The sequence below is a fragment of the Nanorana parkeri genome, unplaced genomic scaffold (genome assembly GCF_000935625.1).
Source record: "Nanorana parkeri isolate BGI_ZX_2015 unplaced genomic scaffold, ASM93562v1 scaffold119, whole genome shotgun sequence".
Classification (NCBI taxonomy): domain Eukaryota; kingdom Metazoa; phylum Chordata; class Amphibia; order Anura; family Dicroglossidae; genus Nanorana; species Nanorana parkeri.
In genome coordinates this window covers 588,549-613,452 of record NW_017306387.1, presented here as the reverse complement: position 1 = coordinate 613,452, position 24,904 = coordinate 588,549, and the positions used below count along the sequence as shown (strand labels likewise).

The window sequence follows — 24,904 nt, the reverse complement described above, 5'->3', positions numbered from 1 at the left end:
ATAAATGATTAGAATATGCTGCATCGGTTTAATCATAGCCCCTCATGGTAAGCCATGCTGATATTTTGCCACTATGTGCAATGCTTTATGGTGAGCCCTCCTTATCACTTTCTCAGGTGGGCCCCAGGTCCCTAGTCTGACCCTGAATGAGAGCCATAAATTAGCAAGGAGGATGGCATTTGGTTCACAAAGCACCAGTTTGGCATTCCTGTATCTGTCAGGTTTTTATTGCTCTCTAGGTCTTGGGGAGATTTTCTATCATATCCTGTTTGTGCCCATTCTGCACACTGAGACAGTAAGGTAGAGGAAAACACCCCATTAGGGACCCAGACATCAATACACACCTAACAGGCCTTCTAACTTTTCCCCATTGTACCAAAATGAAATCCGTTTGTATCATAGCATTCATATTGTTCTTTTCTACCTTTTCAGGATGAAATTGCCAGCACTCTGTTTCCATCTCAGATCTCTTCAGTGACGACCATTGAGCACAGGGGTTTCCTACGAAAAGATGAAGAGGCATGTGGCTTGTTACTTTGTGGCACTGTACGCAGTAACAATTGGATATACATCAAAGAGGTCAGCTGCTGATTTGGATGTGACTCCCAGGAAAACTGTGACGTATAACGGTAATTTAGTTCTTTTTTTTATTTTTTCTCCTGAGAGACATTTTGAGAATCGTTTGCCAAGAAAGACATTTTGTATGCTGTATGCTGATGAGCTGATTATAGATAGTCCTCTATCGGTAGCATCCATCAGACGTTATTGACTGCTTAATGAGCAAGGGAGCAATGGCACTTGCTTGAAACAGCAGATCGTGTTTGCGGAGAATGAATTAATGCTGCTAATGATGATGAGGAGCTCCAGTATGCAGATTACTTGGGTAAAGATGAGTTAGAATGATAGCGGAGAGAAAAATGTGTCGTGCATCTTACATACCCATCATGATGTGCTAAATAAATTCCTCGCCTGCATTGGAAGAATTCAGCATTTGCTGTTGGCAAATAAAAATAAGGTTATAATTTGGTTTGTCTTGATCGGCAAGAAATGTAAATTCCCCATTTGGATTAAATGGTGGACTGGAGTCGAAACGGTGAAATAACAGATTTACCAGCAGACTAGAAATCTGTAGATGTATAGGTCTGTCTGACGGAAGCTAGATCTTTTTTTTTTTTTTTTTACATGTCCTCTTCTGACTGATCTGACCTTACGGGCCTGTTCACACCTAAGTGTAGCGTTAATTGCAAATATCATGCAATTAACGTGTGCTATCACAACACACCAAGCGTGCGTTACTGTATGCTAGGTGCGCTGTGTTGCCAATAATTTGAACCAACGTACCTCCCAGCTGATGTGCGCAACACTCTGTACCTCAATAATGTGGTGGAAAAAGAATTAAATTTGAGACAGCTTGTAGCCCTCCTGTCTCAATAATTTTAATACCAATTTAGGCATACATTTGATAACGGAAGTTATCCTACAAAAGTGGGTGCGTTTTACACTCTTTTTGGCCAATTCAGATTTTCATAAGTGTCCATAGCGGAAAACGTGGACAGACATCTGACTGCTTTTTCAAATCTGATGAAGCAGGTGATTAATCAAAGTACAATGCATTTTGGCACAGAAATTGCCTCAATGTATGCTTTTAGTGGTAATGGATGTGTGTTAATATATCCATCTGTTATAATAAATTCACATTCAAGCTGCAAGCTACATTGGAAGTCCGGGTCTAACTTTTTTGAGTGGAGTAGGCAATGGTTGCAAGCTCTACCTTGAGAGAGGAGTTTGCTCACTTTAATGTCTTTGTGGTCATACAGTAAGTGAGTGAAATACTCACCAATAAGGAATCAGACGGTAATAAAACCCTGACAGAGGTTCTAACCGTCCCCCACTTTTTCTAAAACACCAGCCAAACGTTCTGGCTGTAGTTCCACTTTAAACTGGTGGCAGCTGCAATATGCCTTAAGATAAATATTCATTAATTGTTTTAAGCAAGCACATTTTCTGATTTAATTCAGTATTTGTGTGTATACCTATTGATTGTATGGGTGTGTGAGAATAAAGTATATAAGACAGCAGTCTCTACTGATGCTGACTGGTGGTAGATCTCTTTATCGTGATTCTGCACCAGGTTGGCACACAATGATATATCTTCCCAATTCTCATGAAGGCTGTTTTTTTAGACACTACATTTTCTATATACTTCAATATCAAGATGAAGCTTTGATTGTCATATAGTGTGTATATAGACAGTCGTGATAGATATTTAAAGATGCTAATACAAACGTAGAGGTTACTCACCAAATATAGAATACATTTACAAGATATACCATATGGGCAAAAATCTGTGGAGACCTGACCATCACGCCTATATTAGCTTGTTGGAAGTCCCATTCCAAAAACATTGGCATTAGTATGGAGTTACCTGCCACAATTACCCCCACACTTGTGGCTGTTCACTTTTTTCACAAGGCAATCCATAAGATTTTGGAGTGTGTCTGTTGGAATTTGTGCCCATTCAAACAAAAGCGCATTTGTGGGATCAATTACTGATTTTTCAAGAGAAGACCTAGCTTGCAGTCAGCGTCTCAGTTCATCCCACAGGTGTTAAATAGGGTTAATGTCTCGGTTCTGTGCAGGCCAATCCAGTTCCTCCACACCAAACTTCTCAAACTACTGTATACCTTTTTAGGGATATTCAGCTACCAGTGCCGATTCTTGGAATTTTCACAAGAACTCCCAGGGTCGCAAATGGCCCGTAATCTTTTTTCTGCCTGGTGTGCTTATGGTGCTCTCACTGGAATGCAGTTTTAATGGCCATCTGTAATATAGACAGGCCAGCTTTATCTAAATTTACTGAGTATTTAATTATGTGAATGTGGTTCCCACTGGTAAAACGTGCTTTGCTCAAAAATGACCAGCTTTTTCTTTGCATGCATTTTCCCATCATCAAGCCTGCTGGCTTTCATATGGGCTCTTGTATCTTTCATTAATATGCAGATGTTATTATGTGATTTCATGTCACCTGTTGCTTCTGTGGAATGGTATACCCCAGAGATAGTTTTATTGATTTTGAAACATATAAATAATTAGATGGTAGAATTTCAGGCTTTACAGAGTAAGGCTGGCCATAGATGGTTCGAATTTTGGCCGATTCCTACTAAATCGCCCCAAATTCAAGCTGTGGGTGGCTTTGAGAGGAACCACGTGGATCAACAAAAGGCTATTTTAAATTCCACTAAGCCAGGTGAAAAAATATCGGTTGAACAGTGACTGCATTTGATTATATGCCCTGTTCGGCAGTGCCAGCGTATTCAGGCATACATAAATACAATTACCATGGCAATATCCCTTTACAGAGAACTCATTTACCATTATCTTACTCTGAAGTGACCTTTCGTAGCTCGCAAATGCCTAATGCTGCTGAGCATGGGGGATTTTGTGGGGTAAAGTTGCCCAACTCGAGTCCCAGACTGCAGATAACAATAAAATGGGTCTCTAATTTGCAATTCATCTTTATCTTATAACTTCTTGAGTGAAGTTGATATCAAAATGTGACCATTTTTAGATTTTTGTCATTTAAAGGTGACCATAGACTTTATAATCTGATTTTACAACCTTTTTTTGATAGCCTATATAACACCAAGGCCACCTTAAAGATGCATTATTTTTTTTTTTTTCAACCAGGCAGGCCCTTGTATTACATATTTGTTGGAAGATCTAAAGGAGAATGTACTATCAGATTGTAATGTGGGTAGTTTTTAGAATAACTCAGTGTAGACTGTAGTTCCCTTCAAGGCACGGCTAGACAAATCCCAGGAGCCAGATAGCCAATGCTCCTTTAAAATGACAGCTGGCATTTAATTTTTAAAGTTTTCACTAGTTGCTGTCATTGGAGCTAGTTTCTGAAAAATAATCCTGCCCGCTCCTGGATTGGCTCAAGAATGCCACATTAATTTGTCCACTTGTGCTTTAATGGCCAACTCCAGGGAAAGTAAAAGTTTTCCATGCAGTGGGGCTGCCAGTGCACTGCAAGGGTTAATTACCTGTTAATATATAAAAAACTGAAATATCTGTTTTACTTACCTGATCCCCACTTCCCCGGCTCTCCTCTTCTCCTCCGCTATTGCTGTGGGCTGTCCCTCAGTGTCCTTGTGTACAAGGCAGGCTATGGAGCATGAATTCTACTTGATGAGGTCAAGGCCCTTAAAGTCAAAAGTCGTCCCGCTCACCCCCCACAGTGCTAATGTAAGGATTTACCTTAATGTAAGGATTTACCTTAAATTAGTTTTCTTAATCCGATCATCTTATTTACTGTCCTTTTCAGCTGTCCCTCCAGCGCTGGTGCGGGTCTCTGATCCAGCGGTGATTCCCCTGTCCTCCTCTTCTCTCATGTCCCACGGTGTCTGTGCGGGTGAACGCTGCTCCATAGACTTACCTTGTGTCTCTCCTTGTCTCCCGAACATCTGAACTGCGCATGCGCCCGCCCCAAGATCGTTTGCGGCCGCCTGAGACTCTTCAGATATTCGGATGGGAGCGCGCGGTGAAGACACAGGCAAGTTTTTAAACCTGTTTGAAAAGGTTTTCGTTTATTTTTGTTTTTTTTAAAGTTTTTAGAGGGTTTAACGTGAGGGTTTAATAACCTTTTAAATTGCTGGAGTGAAGGTGAGAAGAGGCTGCAGGATCAGTTTAGCAGCCCAAAGGAAGCCATCAAGGGAGGGGATCAGGTAAATTTAAAACAGCTTTATCCTGTCCTATTAGGCATGAACGAGCAGTTAACCCTTGTAGTGCAGGGGCAGCCCCACTGCAAAGGAAAACTTGCTGTCATTGCTAGCTCCGCACAATGGTTTTCTATTTATTTTTTTGGACTTTTTAACTATTTTTCCCTAATGAGGGACCGAGCATAGCCGAGCCGAATGCCGCTCAGCGGCATTCGGCTATTCACTCACTGCTGCATCTATAAGAATAGACCGAACAGCAGCCATTAGCCTGCCGGAAGTTCGGCTTAGCCGAGCCAGCTATTGGATCGGCTGAGTCGAACTCCTCCTGCACTTCGGGTCGGCCGAACATGCTGAGCATCATTAAACGTGTAGATTGGACATCTGAAATTATTCCAGTACAGATCTGAAGGCAGAAGATGAAGTGTTCAGGCTTACTCTTTATGTGCAAGAGGAAACGATATGAAATAGAAAGTTACCAAATACCTTTTTGGAAATGAGTACAAATTCATCTGAAATGTAATGATCTTTTTATATATAAAGCTGTCAAGGTGAGTTACAGTATTGTGATGGCTTCTGTTTAAAGCCTTGTCTGCAGTATTCCTCATACCTGCTATTAAACTAGCACTCCGCATTACAGATGCATCTCTGCAACTAGAACATATGACAGTGGCACAGTCCCTGTGCACATCCATATTGCAGCAGGAGATGGCAGGTTTGTTGGCAAGAAGGGGGTAGTTTAAATAATGGACAGTAAGGTTTTATAAAATGTAGTATTTTAGAGAATAGTTCTATAAATGCAATATATGTGACAGGCTTTGTTCGGGAGGATAGAAGCTGTAGCTAAAGTATGTGTGTAAGGTTATTAGACTGGTGATGCAAATGATTTGCATTGTTCATAATAGGCAGCTCAAAAAGTCATGCACATGGTGCCGAAACCCATAACAAAGTGGGTTGTAATTGTTCCCAATGTTGCTGTTCTTCTGTTTTGCCCATTGCTGTTCTAGTGTTCATAAACGTATTCTCTGAGCCAATCAAAAGCAGTCACTGGCATCTAAGGAGAGTTTTTAGGATGAGGGGAAGGGTAGCTGCCCTGGGTGCAGTGTTGTCATGGGGGAGCTGCTGCTCCTGCACCCTGCTCATCACATGCAGGTACTGTACGCATGGTCTAGATCTCTAGTGCCCAAAACGTGCCCTGCCAGCTCTCCATGTGCGGCCTGCTGAGTGTTGGGCACCAGGTAAGCCACAGCTCCTGATGCCCAGTCACATCCCTGACGCAATTAAAGTGTAAACAAAGGGAGCCAGTGTCCAGACTGCTAATCTTTACCTGCTCACTGGCTCCTGAAGTGCCAAATCCCAGTGGCAGGATCCACATTTTAATATGCAGCAGAGGCTGCCAATCAAGGCATAGCTATCCTTGTTGTGGGGGCAGTCCGACTCATGTAAAGCACATATGCGGCTAGATAGGAAGAAGAGCAGAGGAGAGACGGAAGGTGAGATGAGAGGAAGAGCAAACTGTCTGTATGGTGTGCTACTGGTCACCACCGAGGTCACATGACTGAACACAAACAATACTTGTAATACATGTACACATTGCTACATACTACATGTGTACTATACTCACTGCTCACACGGCACATATGTAATGCTTTACTGCTTCTACGTACGAAGGGTAGAAAATAGGCTGCTCACATAGTAAATGCAGCATTTCTTTTTTTTTCCCCAACTTTAGATTTTGTTATGTAACCTGAAATCTCTTTTACATTCCAACTAGTCGTAGATATACACTTGTACTGCAAGAGCGATTGGAAATATATGCATAATCTGTATTGAGTAGTCGCTAGACTTATAAAACCATAAACTTATGGGGATAGGATAAACAAGGAAATAAAAATAAAACAAACAGAGACTAACTATAACTGTTAATCTAAAACCTTTATGTAAATGCAGCATTTCTAATACTTTCACTACCTCCATATTGCACACAAGGGGGACAAGGGTGGTGGAAACTAGGGCAGCTGTGAAAGAATTGTGTTTTGACTCCGTTTAACCTAATAAAAAAAAAAATGTTTCCAATATTTTCTTGTCTTCAAAAAGACACCGACTTAATAAATAGGGAGGATGGGGTGGAGTTTAGCATCTTTGCCCTTGCCACTGGATGAACTTGTCCCGGCCTTGCTACTAGGTCTTGACTTAAGCTGGCCATACACCTTAAGGTGCCCACACACCTTGCAATAATCGTACGATAATTGCGGGAAATCCAGTGATTGTACGATTATCGCAAGGTGTGTGGAAGGCGTGCGACCGTTTCCACTGTACGGTCGCACGACTTTTATCTTGGGAACATGTTCGAAATTCCGCGGAGAATCGTACGATTGTCGGTGGGTGTGTGGCATGTTCGTAAGATAAATGCCGCACGGGCCGGTGTGCGCAAGCGCACACTGCCCGTTCAGCATTGCGCTCATCGGAAGCCCGCCCCTCAGCGGGGCGGGCTTGCGATTATCGCAAGTACCATCTGCCTGTCCAAGATGGGCAGATCGTACGTTTTTTTATTACCTTACAACCATCGCAAGACAAGAGTCTTGCGATGGTTGTAAGGTGTGTGCCCAGCCTTAGAATTTTAAAGGAGATCTTTTCCTGAAAGCAACATGGAGGCTGCCATTGCTTATTTCTCATTTTACAAGTGCTTATTACCTGCAGAGCATTGGTAGCCCTTGTTATTCTGCCTTGAAAGGTTTATTTTACACCGATACCCCCAGGGTCAGGTATAGCAACAGTTAGGTAAAGATACCGTTCCTTGATGTGACTGCAGTAAAATGGAATGTAGATGCAATGGGCCATATAACTTTTGCACTCCATTGTTGCTCTTTGCGCATTTGTTATCCTAGTTATGGTTTGTTATTGTTACACAATTCTTCAAAATGGACTCTCATTAACAAGTGTATTTATGTCACACATCATATAATTTTAAGGTTGATACTTTAATGATGAACTTCTCTTGGGAGACAAAACTGGGAGCTAGCAGTAATCATTTACCTAGGAGCAGAGTTATTTTAGCACCTCATTGAAACAAAACAGATGGAACAATTCATGAAGGTGCTAATGAGGACTGTGAACTTACTGTCAATCAAGCAATTAGCACTGTAGACTTCCTCAGACATTTAGTGAAGAGGTAATTACGAGCTTCACAGATAATTTTTATGAGGAACAAATGATGCATCTGTAGATTCCTGTTTAGCTTTGCAGATAATTGGTATGGGGCCAGCAAGCTGTACCAAGCACTGTGTATAAAGATGCTTATCTTTGTGCATCAGTCCAGTTCTTGCACAAGGACTGGAACCCAAAAACTGTCTAGCTTAATGCTCTCCAGCACACCTGACACTGCCCTGTACCTGCTCTGTTAAAAGACCTCCAGCCCTCTGGGGCATCATACCTAGGCACGTATGACAGAATGCCATCATGTGGTCTGTGGCATTGATGATTGCTTCCCAGTTTGGAGTGTGATTTACAGCCTTAAACCACAAACTAAATATAACCTAGAAAAATAGTTGGCGGTATTGGAAAATGATTGTTCAAGAAGGAAAACTGCCAGGGGCATCTATGAGAAATATTAGCTGTGCGTTTCCAAGAGTGAAAGGGGCCTTATTCATAGTTTTCGTGATCCCTGTTGAATAATTGCTTTATGAAGGCATTTTTGCTGCAGAATTTAAAGGGAGAAGACGAAGTAATGTTACCATTATAGTACTGAATTCAAACATTGTCATTAGGTTTCCATTCCACATTAAAACTATTAACCCTGTGATGATTTATAGTTCATCAGGTGCAAAAGAACCTAGGCTTTGCAATTTAAAATGAACATTTAAAGGAGAAGGTTACATTTTAAAAACTGTACTTCTTTCTTGATGTGATATGAGCTGGGGTAGGGGTTTAGGGTTCATGTGTCAGGTGGTATGGGGAGAGTGATGACCTCATTTGATATGAATCTTTGGCCTTGTGATTGAAGGTTTTAGAAGGAAAGCCTGTATGTTTCCTTTAGCAACCAGTCATTTTCTGTTCCGTGGGCAAGATACCCTTGTGATGGTGCCAGTAGGTCAAATGTTCTCATTTTGAGTTTACAGAAAAATGCCAGGGCATGACACGGTCATTTACCTTGTTGGGTTTCAGGGGAAGTGGCTTAGGCACACAGTTGTAGTTAGGCTTGCTGGAAGGTAACTGCAACATGCACACTCATTGAGATAATGTAAAGATACAGATTGTGCAACATAAGTAGCCATTTTTTATATATACTTTTATAGTTCCAGGATCCTTCAGTATTCTCATTTGGATAAATCTATTTGTTTTTACTTGTAGAGTTTTCCTCTTATTTTCATCAGTTGCTTAGTTTCCGTATGCTAGTTAAAATTTAATTGAGATCCAGCTGATTTTAGTGTTGCTAAAATCAGGCATTACAAAAGAACAGACTATGTGCATTTGTATGAAGCAAAAGGCCAATGTAGAGTGAATAATACAAATGTTCTAGCATGTTTAAAGTGTATCTCCAGGCAAAATCTCTAGTTTTAGATACAGGAAGAGGTAGATTCCGCCTCAATTTTTTTTTTAATGCAGTCTAGGTCCCTGGTGGGAGATTCACCTCTGTTTCTACTGAGGACCATTGTCACCAAGAGAATGTGAGGGGAAATCCAAAATTTTAGAGTTGCTTTCAATTGGTAGACCTGTTCCAGGGACAATTGCCTAAGAGGGGAATTCCCTTCAATTTAAGAGATTTTTCCTGTTCCCCAATAGTAAACCGACCTACCAGGTCTATTCAAAACTAAAACAAATAAAATGTTTTGGCCATTAATACGCTTTAATTTATTAAGGCAAGCATTCACATAGATTGCCTGGGCATAGTTGCATGGACAGGCATTTTGAGACTTTCACATTAAATAAAACTGTTATACCAATACAGGCAGGCCTACATACAATATAGGGACTTTAGGTTTGTACTTTATGTTGAATTTGTATGTAAGTCGGAACAGGTAAATTTTTTAAGTGCAACTCCAGCCAAAAACTATTTTTTTGGGATAGCATAGGGAAGGGTCACGTTTGTTTTGCTGTCTGTTCCTGTTGTTCAGAAGATTATAATATAATTTAAAACATGTTTTATTTAAAATGACACACCAAAAAAAGTGTTTTTTAATTTTTAATTTTATAACTTTTTTAATTTAACTTTTTTTTTTACATTTGTTTGTCTTTTTTATTTAATTTTTTAAAACTTTTATTTTTTCTATTTTAATGCTGGGAGCAATAGCCAGCCTGCTATTGGATATTTCAAATTGCAATAGCCAATAGCGGGCTGGCTATTGCATCTGCCCACTGCCTGCTGTCACTCAGCAGAGGAGGGGCCTGAAGGAGAAATTTCTCTATCAGGTCCTCCCATGCTGATTGACAGCAGGCAGTGGGCGGGTGCAATAGCCAGCTTGCTATTGGCTATTGCATTTTACAATATCTAATAGCAGGCTGGGTATGGCTCCCAGCCTGCAATGAAGAGGAGGCAGGGGGGTGGGCAGAGGAGCCGCGGCCGGACCAGGAGAGTGGAGGATCGGCCGGACCGGGGAAGCCAACAGATCGGCGGAAGAGGAGGCCGGGACATCAGCGGAGGTACGGGGGGCAGCGGAGGAATGCAGCGGTCTGTGTCCCTGCTGCCTTCGCCAACACAGGCGCGGAGAGCAGCGGGGATTTGAAGGGACAAAGGCCACTGCAGCCACGGTTCGTAAGTACGGATTGTCCGTAACCCGGGGACTGCCTGTATACCAATAAATCAGGTAATGCTGAGCCAGTGAGACATGATTTTTCTCTGCTGCATTTAGGTAAAACTGATGGGCTTTGCCACTCCTTTAGTCTGTGAACTGGACAGTGAAAGATTTAGCAGCAGACTGATGAGCTCATATCTGTCAATTTGCTCTCACCTTCTATCAGCATGCCCCTTGTTAGCACATGAGTACTCCAGCACCTTGGTTCTCAACTGATGGGTCGTGACCTAAAAGTGGGTCGCGACCCCATGTTCAGTGGGTCGCCACATGCTTTCCACTTTTCTAGGTGAGAGGCTCCTTAGCCTCCCCCTAGTGCCGCACTATCAGTTCTTGCGCAGAGCAACCATTCAAAATATGCTGCCCGGTGCTGAGTGTCAGCTTGAGGTGGGGTGGCCTAGAGCTATGGCCGAGAGGGAGCTCCATCCATAAGTGCATTCCCCCGCATCCCTCGCGTGTCCTGTACAAGTGCCTGGACTGGAGTGATGTCACATTCTGGCTCCTGGCACCTCTACAGGGTGCGCAAGGGAGCTGTACAAGTGGATGCACATATGGATGGACCTCCGTCACAGCACAGGCTGAGGATCCACTCCAGTTCTCGTAGGAAGATTTAAAAAATAAAAATAAACATTTTTTTGGAGGAGTGTGTATGTGTGAGAATGTGTCTGTGGTTGTGTGTGTCAGTCAGTGTTTCTGAGGGCCCATTCACACTAGTACAGTGCATTAATCGCAATTGCATCTACCGCGCATTGTGGTGTGGGAGGTGAAGTGAATTGCCAGTCATTTAAATGACACCCCAAATGCATCTATCACCCTCATCGGAACACATTGTACCGAAATGCTGTGCGTTCCATTGCAGTTCAACTTGGGTCACGACTTAATGACCAAGGACAAATGTGGGTCCTGAGGTTGCACAGGTTGAGAACCACTGCTCCAGCACAACCAATTGGCTCCCTGCACTGCTTCTTCTCCTACTCTGAGCTCTGCTGTACAGTGACAACAAGAGACTGATACCAAGTAAAATTTGGGTATTTACACTGCTTGCATTAGAGAATACATTTAATAATGGATTAATGATGACAGAGTTGAATTTATTTGTTATCTAGATCTGTCTGAAGCTCAGCTTTAAATTTCCCAGTGCTCATTTAAAAATAAAAACTGAAATCTCTTTTGCTGATGTTTTCAATCCATCCTGACCTCTTTTCCTTGTATTGTCTTCAGATATCATGCTGAATTATCATTTCAAATAAATGTATTGTAAGTATGTTTTCTTTATTCTAGTAAGGAAAACAATTATGACAAAATATATATTTTTGTCAGATATAAAATATTGCATATTTATATTTGAAGCTCCCTTGTAGGTAGCAGATGGAGCTTTAGGCTCCATTTATTGTTTCCAGGCTATCCTTTTCTTTGATGAAAAAAAGCCTCTTGCTTATGAGCTCAAAAGCTCAATCTGGAATTTATACACACACAACTGAAAGAAAGGAGTGACTCTTCTACTTGCCTGCCTTTTTCAGACACCCCCTGCAGAAGTTTTTATTCAGACAGGGCATAAAAGAAAACATCCTTCACCATAAGAAAGCCATTGCTTTCTGGAAATCCTTTGTCGTTTATTAAATGTTTATTTGTGAAGCAAACATTTTGATATACGTGGTAAAAGAAAAAAGAAGAAAACATAGTTTATAAAAGCAAAAACCTCAAAATAAAATTGGCTCAAAACCATAAATGCTTCCCCTACGTTCTGTCACCCTAAACATTGATTTTTTTAATGAATATATTACTGATTAACCTTTATAGAAACCTTTGGGCATCGTGTAGTATGTAAGTGGATTTGCCCTACTGGGGAACAAATCAAAATGAAAGTTTTACAGTACAAAAGGTGATTTCTTTTCTCGTTTAGCTTGAAACCTTTTTACAAAGCAATAATTCAGCTCTGCTGAGCATTTCTAGCCGGAAAGATAGCTGGCTTGTTTCATGGCAGACCTCAAGGTCTTTTGATATATTGGTGTGGGTCAGCTCTGGTGGTCAAGCGCACTTCTCAGAGCAGCAAATCTCTGGAGCTAAGTTTTGTTAGACTGCATTTTTGGGAAGCATAGCCGTTTGTTATTACTTCTGATGTAATTACTTCACCAAACGGTGTAATGATTGAATGCTTTACTGCCGTGGAGAATATGCCACACATTTTCCCTAGATATAGAATAAAAAAGAATAAACCATAAGTCAAATAGTGTGTTAGAAAACCTATACATTTATTGACATAAATATTTTTCAAAATGAAATTTTGCAGTGGAGGGGATCTTGTGATCTTTTGACTTGCTAATTGACTGTGACCTGTACAGACACCTGGCCAGCTGAATGAATTGACTGTAATGTTTTAGTTTAACATCCTACCAAAGAACGTCTTGCATGCTGTGAATGATTCACAGACTATAGGGTGTTCTGCGAATGGCCAGGGGTAGAGGGGGGGCGGATGAACAACACTAGCAATTACATGTATGAGGACTGCAGCTCCCACATCCGGAGAAGGCTGGAAGTGCAGTGGTGATTCAATGACTCCAAATGACAGATCCTCTTATTTTTAATTGTTATCCTGAAACACAAATGGATTAGGAAATATCAGTGTACAATGAGAGGCATATGTTTATATATTGTATAGCACATAACTTGCAAAACAATAGTGAATAAAAAATAAAAAAAACAGGGTCTCATGGTTTTAGCTGAAAGCAGTTTGAGCTGATTGCAGTTTGGACTTGACTCTAGATGTCTGTGTATACAGGTATCATATAAGTGCCAATTTTACTCTGAACAATGAAATATGTATAGTAAACGCTCCAAGATTGTGAAACCAGAGGAAGAAAACCTTGTTCTGCGATTAGGATTGGAAATTCCAGACCCTGCTTAGGACAATGGACCATTATCAGAGTCAACCACTTGTAGGAAATGCTTACTTATCAGTACAGGCCTCTTGAAAATTAGCAGTGCATTATCTGGTATGCATGGGCACCTAGGCACTCCTGTGCCTACAGACTAATAGCTGTATATCTGCAGTGTGAGATCATCTAAGGCAGTATTGCTTCTGACTGCTTACCCAGCACTCTGTAATATTCCCCCCCAAGTGGTCCTAGAGATTTGACACCAAAAGTGCTCGTTTTTGATTGCTCAGCGATCCTTTGTTTATTAAATCTTTATTCAATTTTTGACAACAAATTTTACAACCATTTCATACGAAGTTAACATTTATCCATTCATCCCATACCACCCCAACCCATCCTATCCCCCCTCCATCTCTCCCCTTTCCCCAATATAGACCTCTTCGGCCACTCTAAGGACAAGGCGCGGGACAGTGTTCTAGTGATCTGACCCCCACTCCCCCCCCTTCTACCCCTCCTTTTTCAAATCCCACCAGGGATTTTCTATGGGGTTCATGTCAGGTGACTGTGATGGCCACTGTAGAATCTTCCAGGCTTCTGCAACCAAGCCTTGGTGGAATTTGAGGTATGCTTAAGATCACTGTCCTGTTTGAAAGGTCCAATGATACCCAAGCTTCAGCTTCCTCACAGACGGCATGACATTTTCTACTGGGATTTCCTGATACTACAAAATACCTGCAGCAAGACTTGGTGTAGGGTTGCCACCATTTGTTCAAGTGAAACCCGAACACTCTAGCGCCGCGCACTTTTCTTTCTTTTGGAGAATATAGAGGCGAGAGCGAGGAGAGGCAGCCAGGGGATGGAGTAAGGAGACCAGCTATAGAGGACTACAAATCCCAGCAATACATTATACAACAATACAAAATTATATGAAGCTACATACTCTGTTGTTCCGGGGTGGCACCCTGATGTCTCCAGGGTCTCAGGTGGCTTGTGCAGGCTCTCACTGGGGCTGTGCGTGCTCTCAAATGGGCTGTGCGGGGTCTCAGGTGGGCGAAGCAGGCTTTCAGGAGTTCTGTGCAGGCTGTGCAGTGTCTCTTCAGGGGTCTGGAGACAGATAGGGTGATGTCAGGAAGACAGAGGAGGATATTCGCGGGCCGGCGTCTATTTGCAGTTGGCACGGCTCACAGGAAGATGCATCTTCAGGCGGACGCAGCTGCCATAGGAGAACTATGAGGTGAGTGAAAATCACTCAGCCTCATAGTTCGAGCCGAAGTGTGACAATGAGACTGTCACAGGTCGGCTCAATAGATCGGGAAGTGAGCGAACACATACCGTCGCTCGCTCAATTCTCAATCCTGTCCCTGCAGAGAGCCGTGACTGTCACTCACGGCTCCCTGCAAGGATTCCCCCCTCCCCTGTCCGATCCTCCAGCGCTGACTGGCAGAACGGACGGGGGAGGGGGCGGGTACAGCTGGTTCTGCCTCTAGATAGGCAGAGCCAGCTGTCAATCACGCAGCTGGGTGGATCCCGACAGTAATGTCGTGATCCGTCCCAGCTGCAGCGGTCTCAGTATACTGCGAGCTGTAGCTCGCGGTATACTGAGCTTTGGGTGGTGGGAGGACGCAAGTTTGTGTCCTCCCGTGACCCTTAGGAGAACTATGGGGAAAAGCACTGACCCCATAGTTCTCTTAAGTACCAGTACCGGCACTTAGTGTCTTGTGTCCGGGTGTCAGCCGGCCTGAAACCCGGACAGAAAACCCCAAAACTGGACTGTCCGGGTGAATCCCGGACAGGTGGCAACCCTAACTTGGTGGCAACAGGCACTGACAGGGTTATTCACTGAATGCAATGCTCTGCTGATGTAACCTTCCCGGGATGCAATGCTTGGGCACAGATTACAGTATTTGTGCCAAAGTGGACCAGGAATTGGAAAAATAGAAATTGTAAGTAAAATAAAAATGTTTGTTTAGGTAACGCATGTAAGATGATTTATTATCAACATGCAGAGCTGTATGCAGATGTGATTTTTAGTCAAAGAGGGTAAAGGTCCAACCTTATGGGAATGCTGACTGCCGCTTTAAACAAGCTGCTAGCAGGCTTCAGAAGGCTTTCAACAAGCTTGTGCTGGAGCATACTGAAGCCTGGAAGAAGCTTGTTTAAAGTGACATTGGGACTCCCATTAAGATCTGTTTTAAAAACTCCTAAAACTGAAGATAAATGATACTTGAAAAGCTTCAACAAAGCTGGTTGAAACACTGCTCTAAGTGCCCATTCACACTGAGCGGAAAATCCAGCGATTTCGCGCATTTTTGCTGCGAGATATCGGGAGAAGTCGCTGGCCAATGTTATTCAATGGAGCTGTTCTAATGTACAGCTCCATGTCGCCCGTCACTTGTCGCTTCAGCAGGACCCTTTTTCTCGCGGATGTCGGGCGATTTGTCTATTTTTTAATGCAGCAAGACGGTGAAGGTCGCGCGATCGTCGTTGGAATGCTGCGCCGAACAGTCGCACTATACTGGCCGCGCGGATCTGCTTGTAAGGTATGTCGCTTAGTGTGAATGATGCCTTATACAAGCTGTAGCCTGCATGAAGTAGACCGCATGCTACCTGGATACTGCAAGAAATTCTCAGTTCTGTACTGCAGAGATGATGTTTGGAAGCTGATTGGTTGCTAATGGTAATAAGACATTCTGTTTTTTTCTTTTCATAATGCTTCTCAAATTCCTTGGTGACCTAGAGAAAAATAAGGCAATCTGATTTCATACTTAATATTTTAGCACACCGCAATAGATCAGATTTATTGATCTGTGTGGTTTCCAAGCATGAGAGTTTATTAAATATGCGCTCCCGCTCTTCCAAAAGCATCATTCAAAGCTGTATATTAAATTACTGTCTGAGAACACAGTGCCGTCACCAACCACAGACTACAACTCTATACTGCAGATTATTTTCTAGTTGTTGACAAAACCTGGCCATTTCAAACCGAGAACGAATCTATAGCTTGGGCATCTACATCAAAAGTACAGCAAGACGGCAACAAACCCGTTTATTGTTTGTTTTCCGTGTATCTCTGGAGAAAGTAAAAGCTATTGTCATTCTACAGCTGTCCTGCCCACAGTTGTTGCTGAGCACTGGAACAGAGCCCCATTCTGTTGATGATTTCAGTCTTGAGTAACAATTGACAATTGTAGCGTATGATGTGGGTTGGAGACCTGGTGCTGCATCTCCCACAGGTCACGTAATGCCATGTCTGGTGATGGTCCCACGTAATGCATAATTACATGTATGTACACACCGTTACCATCTGCCCAAAAGATGGATCAGTACAGCCACAGTTTGATTTGCTGACGAGCAAAATGATAAAAGTAGAACTGCAGGCAGAGTATTTTTGGAAATGAAGAGTAAAGCTGGCCATACATTTGTTCAGCATGGTAGGCCGCAGTTAGCTAACAGATTTCTACCTAGCTCCTTTGCCAAAATCCAATTGAAAACCACTTTTGTTGAGCTGGGTGGTGCTGATTCAGCAGAAAAAGGCCAAGGTCTGTTCGGTGCATGGCCAGCTTAAGAGGTTTTATTTTTCCTGCTGTTTTGTTCTCTGTTTAAATTACACTGCATGCCCTCACTTCCTGTTCCAGAAACTGGTACAACTAGAACACAGCAGGGATGCAGACAGCAATATGTTTCTTAAAGGTTGAGCTCCAAGCAAACATCTAAATACAGAGATTAAATGATTTGTATTTAGGATTTGATCTGTCCATCCAGTTCTGAGAATTTCACAGCTCTGTCCACAGCATAGCTCTGTCTGGCTGTGGAGACCAGATTTTTATCTTCTGCACTTTAGTAACACTTGCAGATCACCTCCCCACTCCCACCCTGTGTCTGGACAGTATGAGTAGAAACATCACACTGATGAGCTGATCTGTCTGTTCTGTAACCTCCTCTAATCATGCTCCTTACACTTAAGCACAGCTGATTGTCTAATTGTGCTGCTTCTCCCCCACCCAGTCTGAGCTCTGCTGTACAGGGACAAAAACAATTCCTAATTGACTTATAGTAGCTGCAGGCACTGTGGAAACTTCCATCCTCAAATTCACAGCAAAGGCACTGAAGTCTTTTCTCTTCGCAGCTCAGCTCACTCTGCTCCCCTCTCCCAGCTGCCTAATCTTTAATTTGAACACAGAGCAGAGTTGACCTGGGAGAGAGGACAGGGTAACTGAGCTGCTAAGAGAAAGATCTGAAGGCCCTCGGTACTTCTGCTGTGAACTTTGAAGATTAATTGCTCTACACTGTATACAGCTACACAGGTCAGTGGAGACTTTCTTTAAAACTGAATGTCTATAGCCCGGGTACAGTTACACTTCAAGGATAATACAGAATTTTGGCAATTTAAGTGAGGAGTTATTAAATGGCATAATAAGGTCTAGTCATTGTATTGTTGGCAAGAATCATGTAAATAACAAAGTGTGTTTTATTCTCGTTTTAAAGGATAAAACAAAATGTGTGTTCAAATCTGCCTGTTTTTTTCTTTTAGTGCAGGAGCTGAAATGCTCCTGCACTATGAGATCTTTATGAAATCCTTTCACTGGGTCACCATACCGACTACATTCCGCAGAGCTTTTTTTCTTGGCTTGTTACCTGGGTTCTGGGGATTATTAGTTTGTGCACTTAGCAGATTCATTATCAGATTAAGTTCATTTATATTCCGCCGGTCATCCAAGGCATTGATTGGTAGTAGATGCTCCCAGTTACTAATAATTGAACTATCCCTAAATGCTGTCCTGGAGCAAGCTGCTTATCCAAAGACAAAAGTAGTAACTGCTGACATCTGCATCATGAATAGTTTCTCAAACCTAAGCTTTTTTTATATCGTTTTTTTTTTCTTATACAATTATAAAATCTTTGTCTTACAAATAAACCTTTAATACAAGGTGTACCAGTGGCACTGGTTTTGCAAAACATTCAGTGAGAGCGCAGCAATTTTTTGTCCTTGGCTATCTCTAATATGTGTTGCTGTGCGTTATTGCACAGGTCAGTGTAAATACATTAAGGCATCACATTCATTTTGAATAGGTTGCCAATGCAGAAACATGGATGAAAAAAACACACATGGCCCTTTTTTTTTTTTTTATTAAATGCAGTGCCCCACAATGCATAGCACAGTAAACTCCCCATTATCTGGCATTCAAGCAACCAGAACTGTTTTTTTTTTTTTTTGCCAGTTCCTTGATAGACATGTGCACACTAAAAAAGTTAATTGTTGCCATCTAAATTTATCTAGATGTTAACGAAATTCTCTGTTTACAACTTGCTGGGGCCGATGGCTAGATTCTGCAGCTGGCAGGTGTATGTAATCAACGTGCAGTGGGTGTGTGCATTAGCCAGCCTGCTATTTGGCTATGGCAATTTGAAATAGCCAGCAGATCAATGGGGCTGGGGGGGGCTGCACTTGAGAATTAATAGTAACTCTCAAGCAACCAGCCAACCAACCTGCCACCCCTAGCCGCACGTCCCTGAGCCCCACCATATATGTAGCATGGTTCCTTTTGGAAGTTTTACAGCACCAGCACTCAGGTGTGTTTCAGGTTAGACTCCGTGCAGAGTGTATGGACATTTATTCTATCTAGTCAGTATTTTGTATCCTTTTTCTTGAGCTGTAGCAGCTTTGGTAAGCTTATGTGTGGCAATAAAATCCTTTTAAATTTTTGCCTGCCTTAGTTTCCAGTTCCCGTTCCCACTGATCAACATAGTAGGGGGTAGCGCCCTTTTCTCAGACAATAAGAAACTATACCACAAAGAGATATTGTGAGAAAGGCCCTCCGAATACTGACAGACTTGTGCTAGGTCTGTTAAGGGGCCCCATTCTCTGGACTTCCCAACAGATATTACGAAGTTATGGCTGTCAATTTTAAGTGTACTTGACATTTTTCGACACATATATATATTTTTACTTTTCTTATTCAGTGTCTCTTTAAGAAAGAGAGAGATCAGTGTTGGCTGAATAGAGGCCGTAATAGCATAAAAGTGAATTAAGCTGCTGAGAACATTTTAATCGCTGCTGATTTTTATTTTTTTTTTATTTTAAAAAGGAACATTGTGTAGCTGGCATTAAGGTGGCTCATGTCCGATTCATTTTCTCTGGTGTGAAGTAATTAAAGACACAAATCTGCTGCTTGCTGAGATAAGTGATCTTCCTTTATATTCCTCATTACGTTATAGGAGGGGGCTGGAGGGATATGACTGATCATTTTAGATGGGCTGGAGGAATGGACGGCTGGAGGACCAGCGTTCCAGCACAATGTAGAGTAATGTCGTTCTGGCTTCCATCCAAGGCAGTGGAACGCTACGGAGACCTGTAATTTGCTTACCGATCTGCTTTGTTATAGGAGAACTTAAACCTTTCCAACAGTTTGTGAGCACTTAATCAGGATGTAATGATGCCAATTTTAAGTCGGTGGGGGAGGAGGAGAAGCTGTCTTATCTGCTAATAAAGGATGGAAACAAACCAGCAGCTACACAGCATCTATCGTTTCTGGCCATTTTAGAGCTGTGAAGTTAGTTTTAAATAAAGTTTAATAACACCGCTCATTTCAACTTATCCCAGCTACATTCAGCATCCAATGGATGAAATTAGGACATCTTGTCTGATCATTTTCAGTTTTTCAGATTTTTATGTCTGTTCACATTGGTTTTACAGAAGTTGTATGGGAAACTGCTTAGGATTATTGTAATGACCAGTTGCTGTTGGCCATCCTTTTAGCCCTCCTGCAGGCAGCAATGAATTGTAATCACCGTTCTGGACAAAGCTACTGGAAGACATTGCAACAATGAACTCTTGTAGGATCAGCTAATGTATAGTCTGTTCATTCTGAGTTTCTCAGTCAAATTACTTTGTATCCTAGCTCAGTGATGGCGAACCTTTTTGAGCCTGAGTGCCCAAACTGGATCACTAAACCAATTTACGTATCTCAAAGTGCCAACTCTTCAATTAGACCTGAATACTCTCAGGGGGGCTCTGCAGTTCTCAGGTGGTCTATAATGGCTTTTGGGTGGGTTCTGTGGTCCCTCATGTGGTATGTATGGGCTCTCTGGGGTACTGTGCAGCTCTCGGGTGACCTATAAGGGTTTTCAGGTGGGCTCTCAGGTGGTCTGTTTGGGCTCTCTGGGGGGGCTGTGTGGCTCTCCGTGGGCTGTGCGGGCTCTCAGGGGGGCTGTGTGGCTCTCGGGTGGTCTATAAGGGCTTTCAGGTGGTTTATATGGGCTCTCTGGGGGGCTGTGCGGCTCTCAGGATGCTGTATGGGCTCCCAGGGGGCCTGTGCAGCTCTTAGGGGCACTGTGTGGGCACTCAGGGGAGCTGTGCCGCAATCCTGGCCAGAGTGCGAATGAATGCAGATAGGAAACAGCTGCCAAAGGGCTGCAGGGGATCAGCAGCAAAGGGATGCAACAAGGCATAGCAAAAATTTGAAGACTAGAATTGTATTTAAAACAGTGCAAATTGTTTCACATACTGTAGACTTTGGTATACTAAATGTGCTGGTTTACAACCAACCCCCCCCCAGTACCTCTGCACGAGCGACATTATACCAGCTCTCTGCCCTTGTGTGTACGCCTGCACACAGGACATCCTACACCCCTTCCTTACTGTTGACTGATAGGACGCTTAGCGAATCCGCACACGCGGCTGTCGCCGCTCTGCCAATCGGGGCAGCCCGGGTTCTGCTTCTCCTCATCCTAGCTTGTTGTGGGCCGAGCGGTGGCTGTGCGCTGGGAATGATCGGTGCTGTGTGTCACTGCTATCGCTGCGTCCCTTTGGTAATGCGGACCTGGGCTTGCGTGCCAGCAGAGGGGGCCCCGCTGTCCTAGCTTCTCTACAACAGTAAGCAATGCAATTCAAAGAATATGCATATGCTATTCAATATAAATAGAATGTCAGTCCATTGAGGGGAACACTTGCTATTTATTAAACTTGATGCTCTTTCTAAAAATTATGTTTAACATAGAATTATTCGACTTTTTTTTAAGCAGGGGCTCCACTTGACTGATAAAGGTTCTTCTATTGGGGGAGGCTAAATATACTGGGGTGTTTGTAAATGGCTGCAGTGACTGATGATTACTGGTAACCAGCACTGCTAAATCGTAATTACTAGGAAGCGAGTGGATAACGTTTTGGTGATGCCACACAGGTTCTTATTAAAAGAATTATTACAAATGCCAGTGATGTTATTTTGTTTCTAGTAAAAAAAACAAAAAACATAGGGCAAGTTTTTTAACAATGGCAATAGTTTCTAATGAGAAGGTGAACTAATAATATAATAGACTTCATTCTTGATGAACAATTGTGCAATGTAATCTGTAGCAAATTTGGTCATCCTTAATGATGACTGATATGGATTGGGTGGCCCGTTGGCAGACATCCATGTTATATGTGGGATGGGCGACTTTTGAATAGGTAGTGTGCCGGTGATGGCCCTGGTTCCTAGTGAAAGGCCAGACTGAACTATTAAGTGATCTAATTGGAATGGAAGGATAGGGTAAACTTGTAGCTATTTACGAAATTCTGGTTATAGACTAGACTGAACTTTCAGATGTATGATTTAAATCCCGGTAAAAGATAGCAAGACTTTCAGCTATGCCACAAAATCCTAATAAAGGATGTGCTAGACTTTTAGCTATGTCACTGGGAGCTGATAAAAGGATAAACACACAGATGTGTATTTTTTCCTGGTAAAATGGATAGGCTAACATTTTTTTAGCAGTGCCAGTGGATCTTGGTGGAAGCTAGGTTGAATTTTCATTGTTTTTAAATTCTGGTGAAAGGTGAGACTGAATTTTCCGTGAGGAGAAATGATAGTGGGATATAGGTTGTATGTTTTAGTGATGTTTCAGGGGTAGGCACCCTGGAGACTCCAGCTGTTGTGGATCTACAAGTCACATAAGGCATTGTAAGACTGACTGCCATTAAGCATGACTTCTAAATGCATGATGGGATTTGTGGTTTTATCACAACTGAAGTGCTGAGGCTGTCTACCCCTGCTTTAAATAATGGGTGAGTTTTAGGTTTAGAATATGTGTAAAAATAAAAATATGAGCTAGGTGCTCACACCTGGTGCAGGACATGGTACTTAAAAATATCTTGAATAGACTGGTGAATAGACAATAAACCCATTTATAGGTAGTTTATTACTTGTGTGTCCTCCAATTTTGTGTTATCCTCTTATTTCTCACACATCCAGCTCTGTTCCAGTGTGGGAATGGTAAACATTGGGCAAGTGTTGGGTAGGCGTCACCTCTTTATAAGATAAACAGTTTAGGTAGGATGTGTGTCATGGGCTACTAGAGCAATAAACTCTTCTGTCAATATTGTTAAAGGACAATCTACATAAATGGATGAGTTGCAAGGAAAAGTTGCCAGTTTATACAATTATTACACAGTACTATATACTTTGCTAAAAGTTGGATTCTGTACGGGCTTGGACTAATAATCTGAAAAGTCTGGCACTTGCCCAGATGTCCTGGTTGGCTGTATCTGTGGGTTTGTGTGAGCTTCTTTGAGCTGATTAACTTTATTAGCTCTGCAATCACAAACAGCAGAACACCTCTGCAACCTATCTAACTTTCCTTTTAGCTTTAGTGTACCAAATCAAAAGTTTTTTTTATTTTTTTATTTATTATTACCACTGACAGGTTACATGCTTTCTTACACCAGTCAAAAAGGTGATGCGTGTCGGTCGCACAGTGATTGTTGGTTGCAGGCATATCTCCCACCATAAAATATCTTAAAGTGACGTTAAACCTTTGACTATTTTTTTTTGCATAGACGGCCCACATTTAAAGCATAGCCTTTGTTCTTTTTGTAAATGTTTTTAATTCCTCGTTCTCTAGTAGTTCCCCGCAGCTCTTTCCCCCTGCACGAGTGCCTTAATCAACGAAGCGGCTATTGTGGAGGCACCTGTGCGTGCTTGTCCCTGACTGCGCCCGTAGTAGCTGTGTGCGTCCATAGAGGCACACAGCCCTGCGGCAGGCCACGTCCCTCCTCCCTGCCTAACAGGCTGATTGATGGCTCCTCTGCCATCACTATCCTGCCCCGCAACCCAGAAGTTCGGAATGGAGGATCGCTTTGGGGACCAGCGGCACTGACAGGTAAGTGTGTGGGGGGGGAGGGGGCATGGAAAGGTACTGGCCATTTTTTACCTTAATGCGGAGAATGCATTAAAGGAGAACTATTAGGCGAGTGAAAATCACTCAGCCTCATAGTTCTAGCAGACCTGTGACAATGAAACTGTCACAGGTCGGCTCAATAGATCGGGAAGTGAGCAAACACATAACGTTGCTCGCTCACTTCTCGATCCTTTCCCTGCAGAGAGCCGTGACTGTCACTCACGGCTCCCTGCAGGGATTCCCGCCCTCCCCTGTCAGATCCTCCAGCGCTGACTGGTGGAACGGATGGGGGAGGGACGGGTACAGCTGGCTCTTCCTCTAGATAGGCAGAGCCAGCTGTCACTCACGCAGCTGGGTGGATCCAGACAGTAATGTCGGGATCTGTCCCGGCTGCGGTGTCTCAGTATACCGCGAGCTGTAGCTCGCGGTATACTAAGCTTTGGGTGATGGGAGGACGCTAGTTTGTGTCCTCCTGTTACCCTTAGGAGAACTATGGAGAAAAGCCCTGACCGCATAGTTCTCCTTTAAGGTAAAAAAATGCCCTGCCTTTAGTAATACTTTAAGGCAAAAGGTAGTTTGTTTTTGTATCTTTTTGGACAGAGAAGGGTGTGGCTAAAACCCAGCCAGTTGCTGCCATCTTTGTCCCATTGGGTGGATTTTTCCTCACTTCCTGCCTTATAAACACAATAGGAAGCACAAAGAATCTCTCCAAAGTGAAAGACAGTTGTCCCCAAAACACCAGCGTGTCCTTATTTGAAGGTTTCCTCTCTATCCCTGTTATTTTAGTAACAGATCTAGCTCTTTATGACCATGATCTCCAGGACAAATAGGCAGGGTAGATATCCCTAGCAGGGACACAGACAAAAATAAAAACCTTGCTGGACTTCTACCCCCACAGCACAGTTTGGCTTTAGCTTTAAAATCAGTATGTTTACGATGTATCCGTTTTTCCATAAAATCTTCATACACAAATTAATCTATACATGCCATACCTTTTGTTTTAACCAGCCTGTTTGAGTTTAACACTATGGATGACATGTTATTTATGTATTTGTTTTTATCCTTTTTTTTTAACTGCCTATAATTGAATCTAGGAAAATGTCCAACAGCTCTGGTGGTATCATCTGATCTACAATGGAGCAGCCTACATTGTATTCGTATATCACAGTGACCTATGTGAATGAAAGGCTTGCCCTTGTAGGTACTGTTCAGGGAAGACTCAGCTGGCTGCAGTTAATGTTGGTTTGTTTCAGTGAAAGCATTCCCTATTTTTTCATTGTGTTTGACTTATGGTTTTGATTAGACGTATGTTAATAATGAGCACAGTGAATACAGGGCTGTTGCTAATTAAACACAGCAAGAACAC

General features: G+C 42.6%; 1 protein-coding gene across 1 annotated transcript in view; it reads left to right on the top strand.

Moving 5' to 3' along the window:
- Positions 1-437: 437 nt before the first annotated feature.
- SEMA4G (semaphorin 4G) overlaps positions 438-24,904 on the top strand; it is a 105,905-nt gene continuing 81,438 nt past the window's right edge. Inside the window, exon 1 of the mRNA XM_018553407.1 lies at positions 438-629. Coding sequence (XP_018408909.1) covers positions 512-629 — 118 coding nt within the window. The 5' untranslated portion in view covers positions 438-511. The remainder of the gene's footprint in view (positions 630-24,904) is intronic.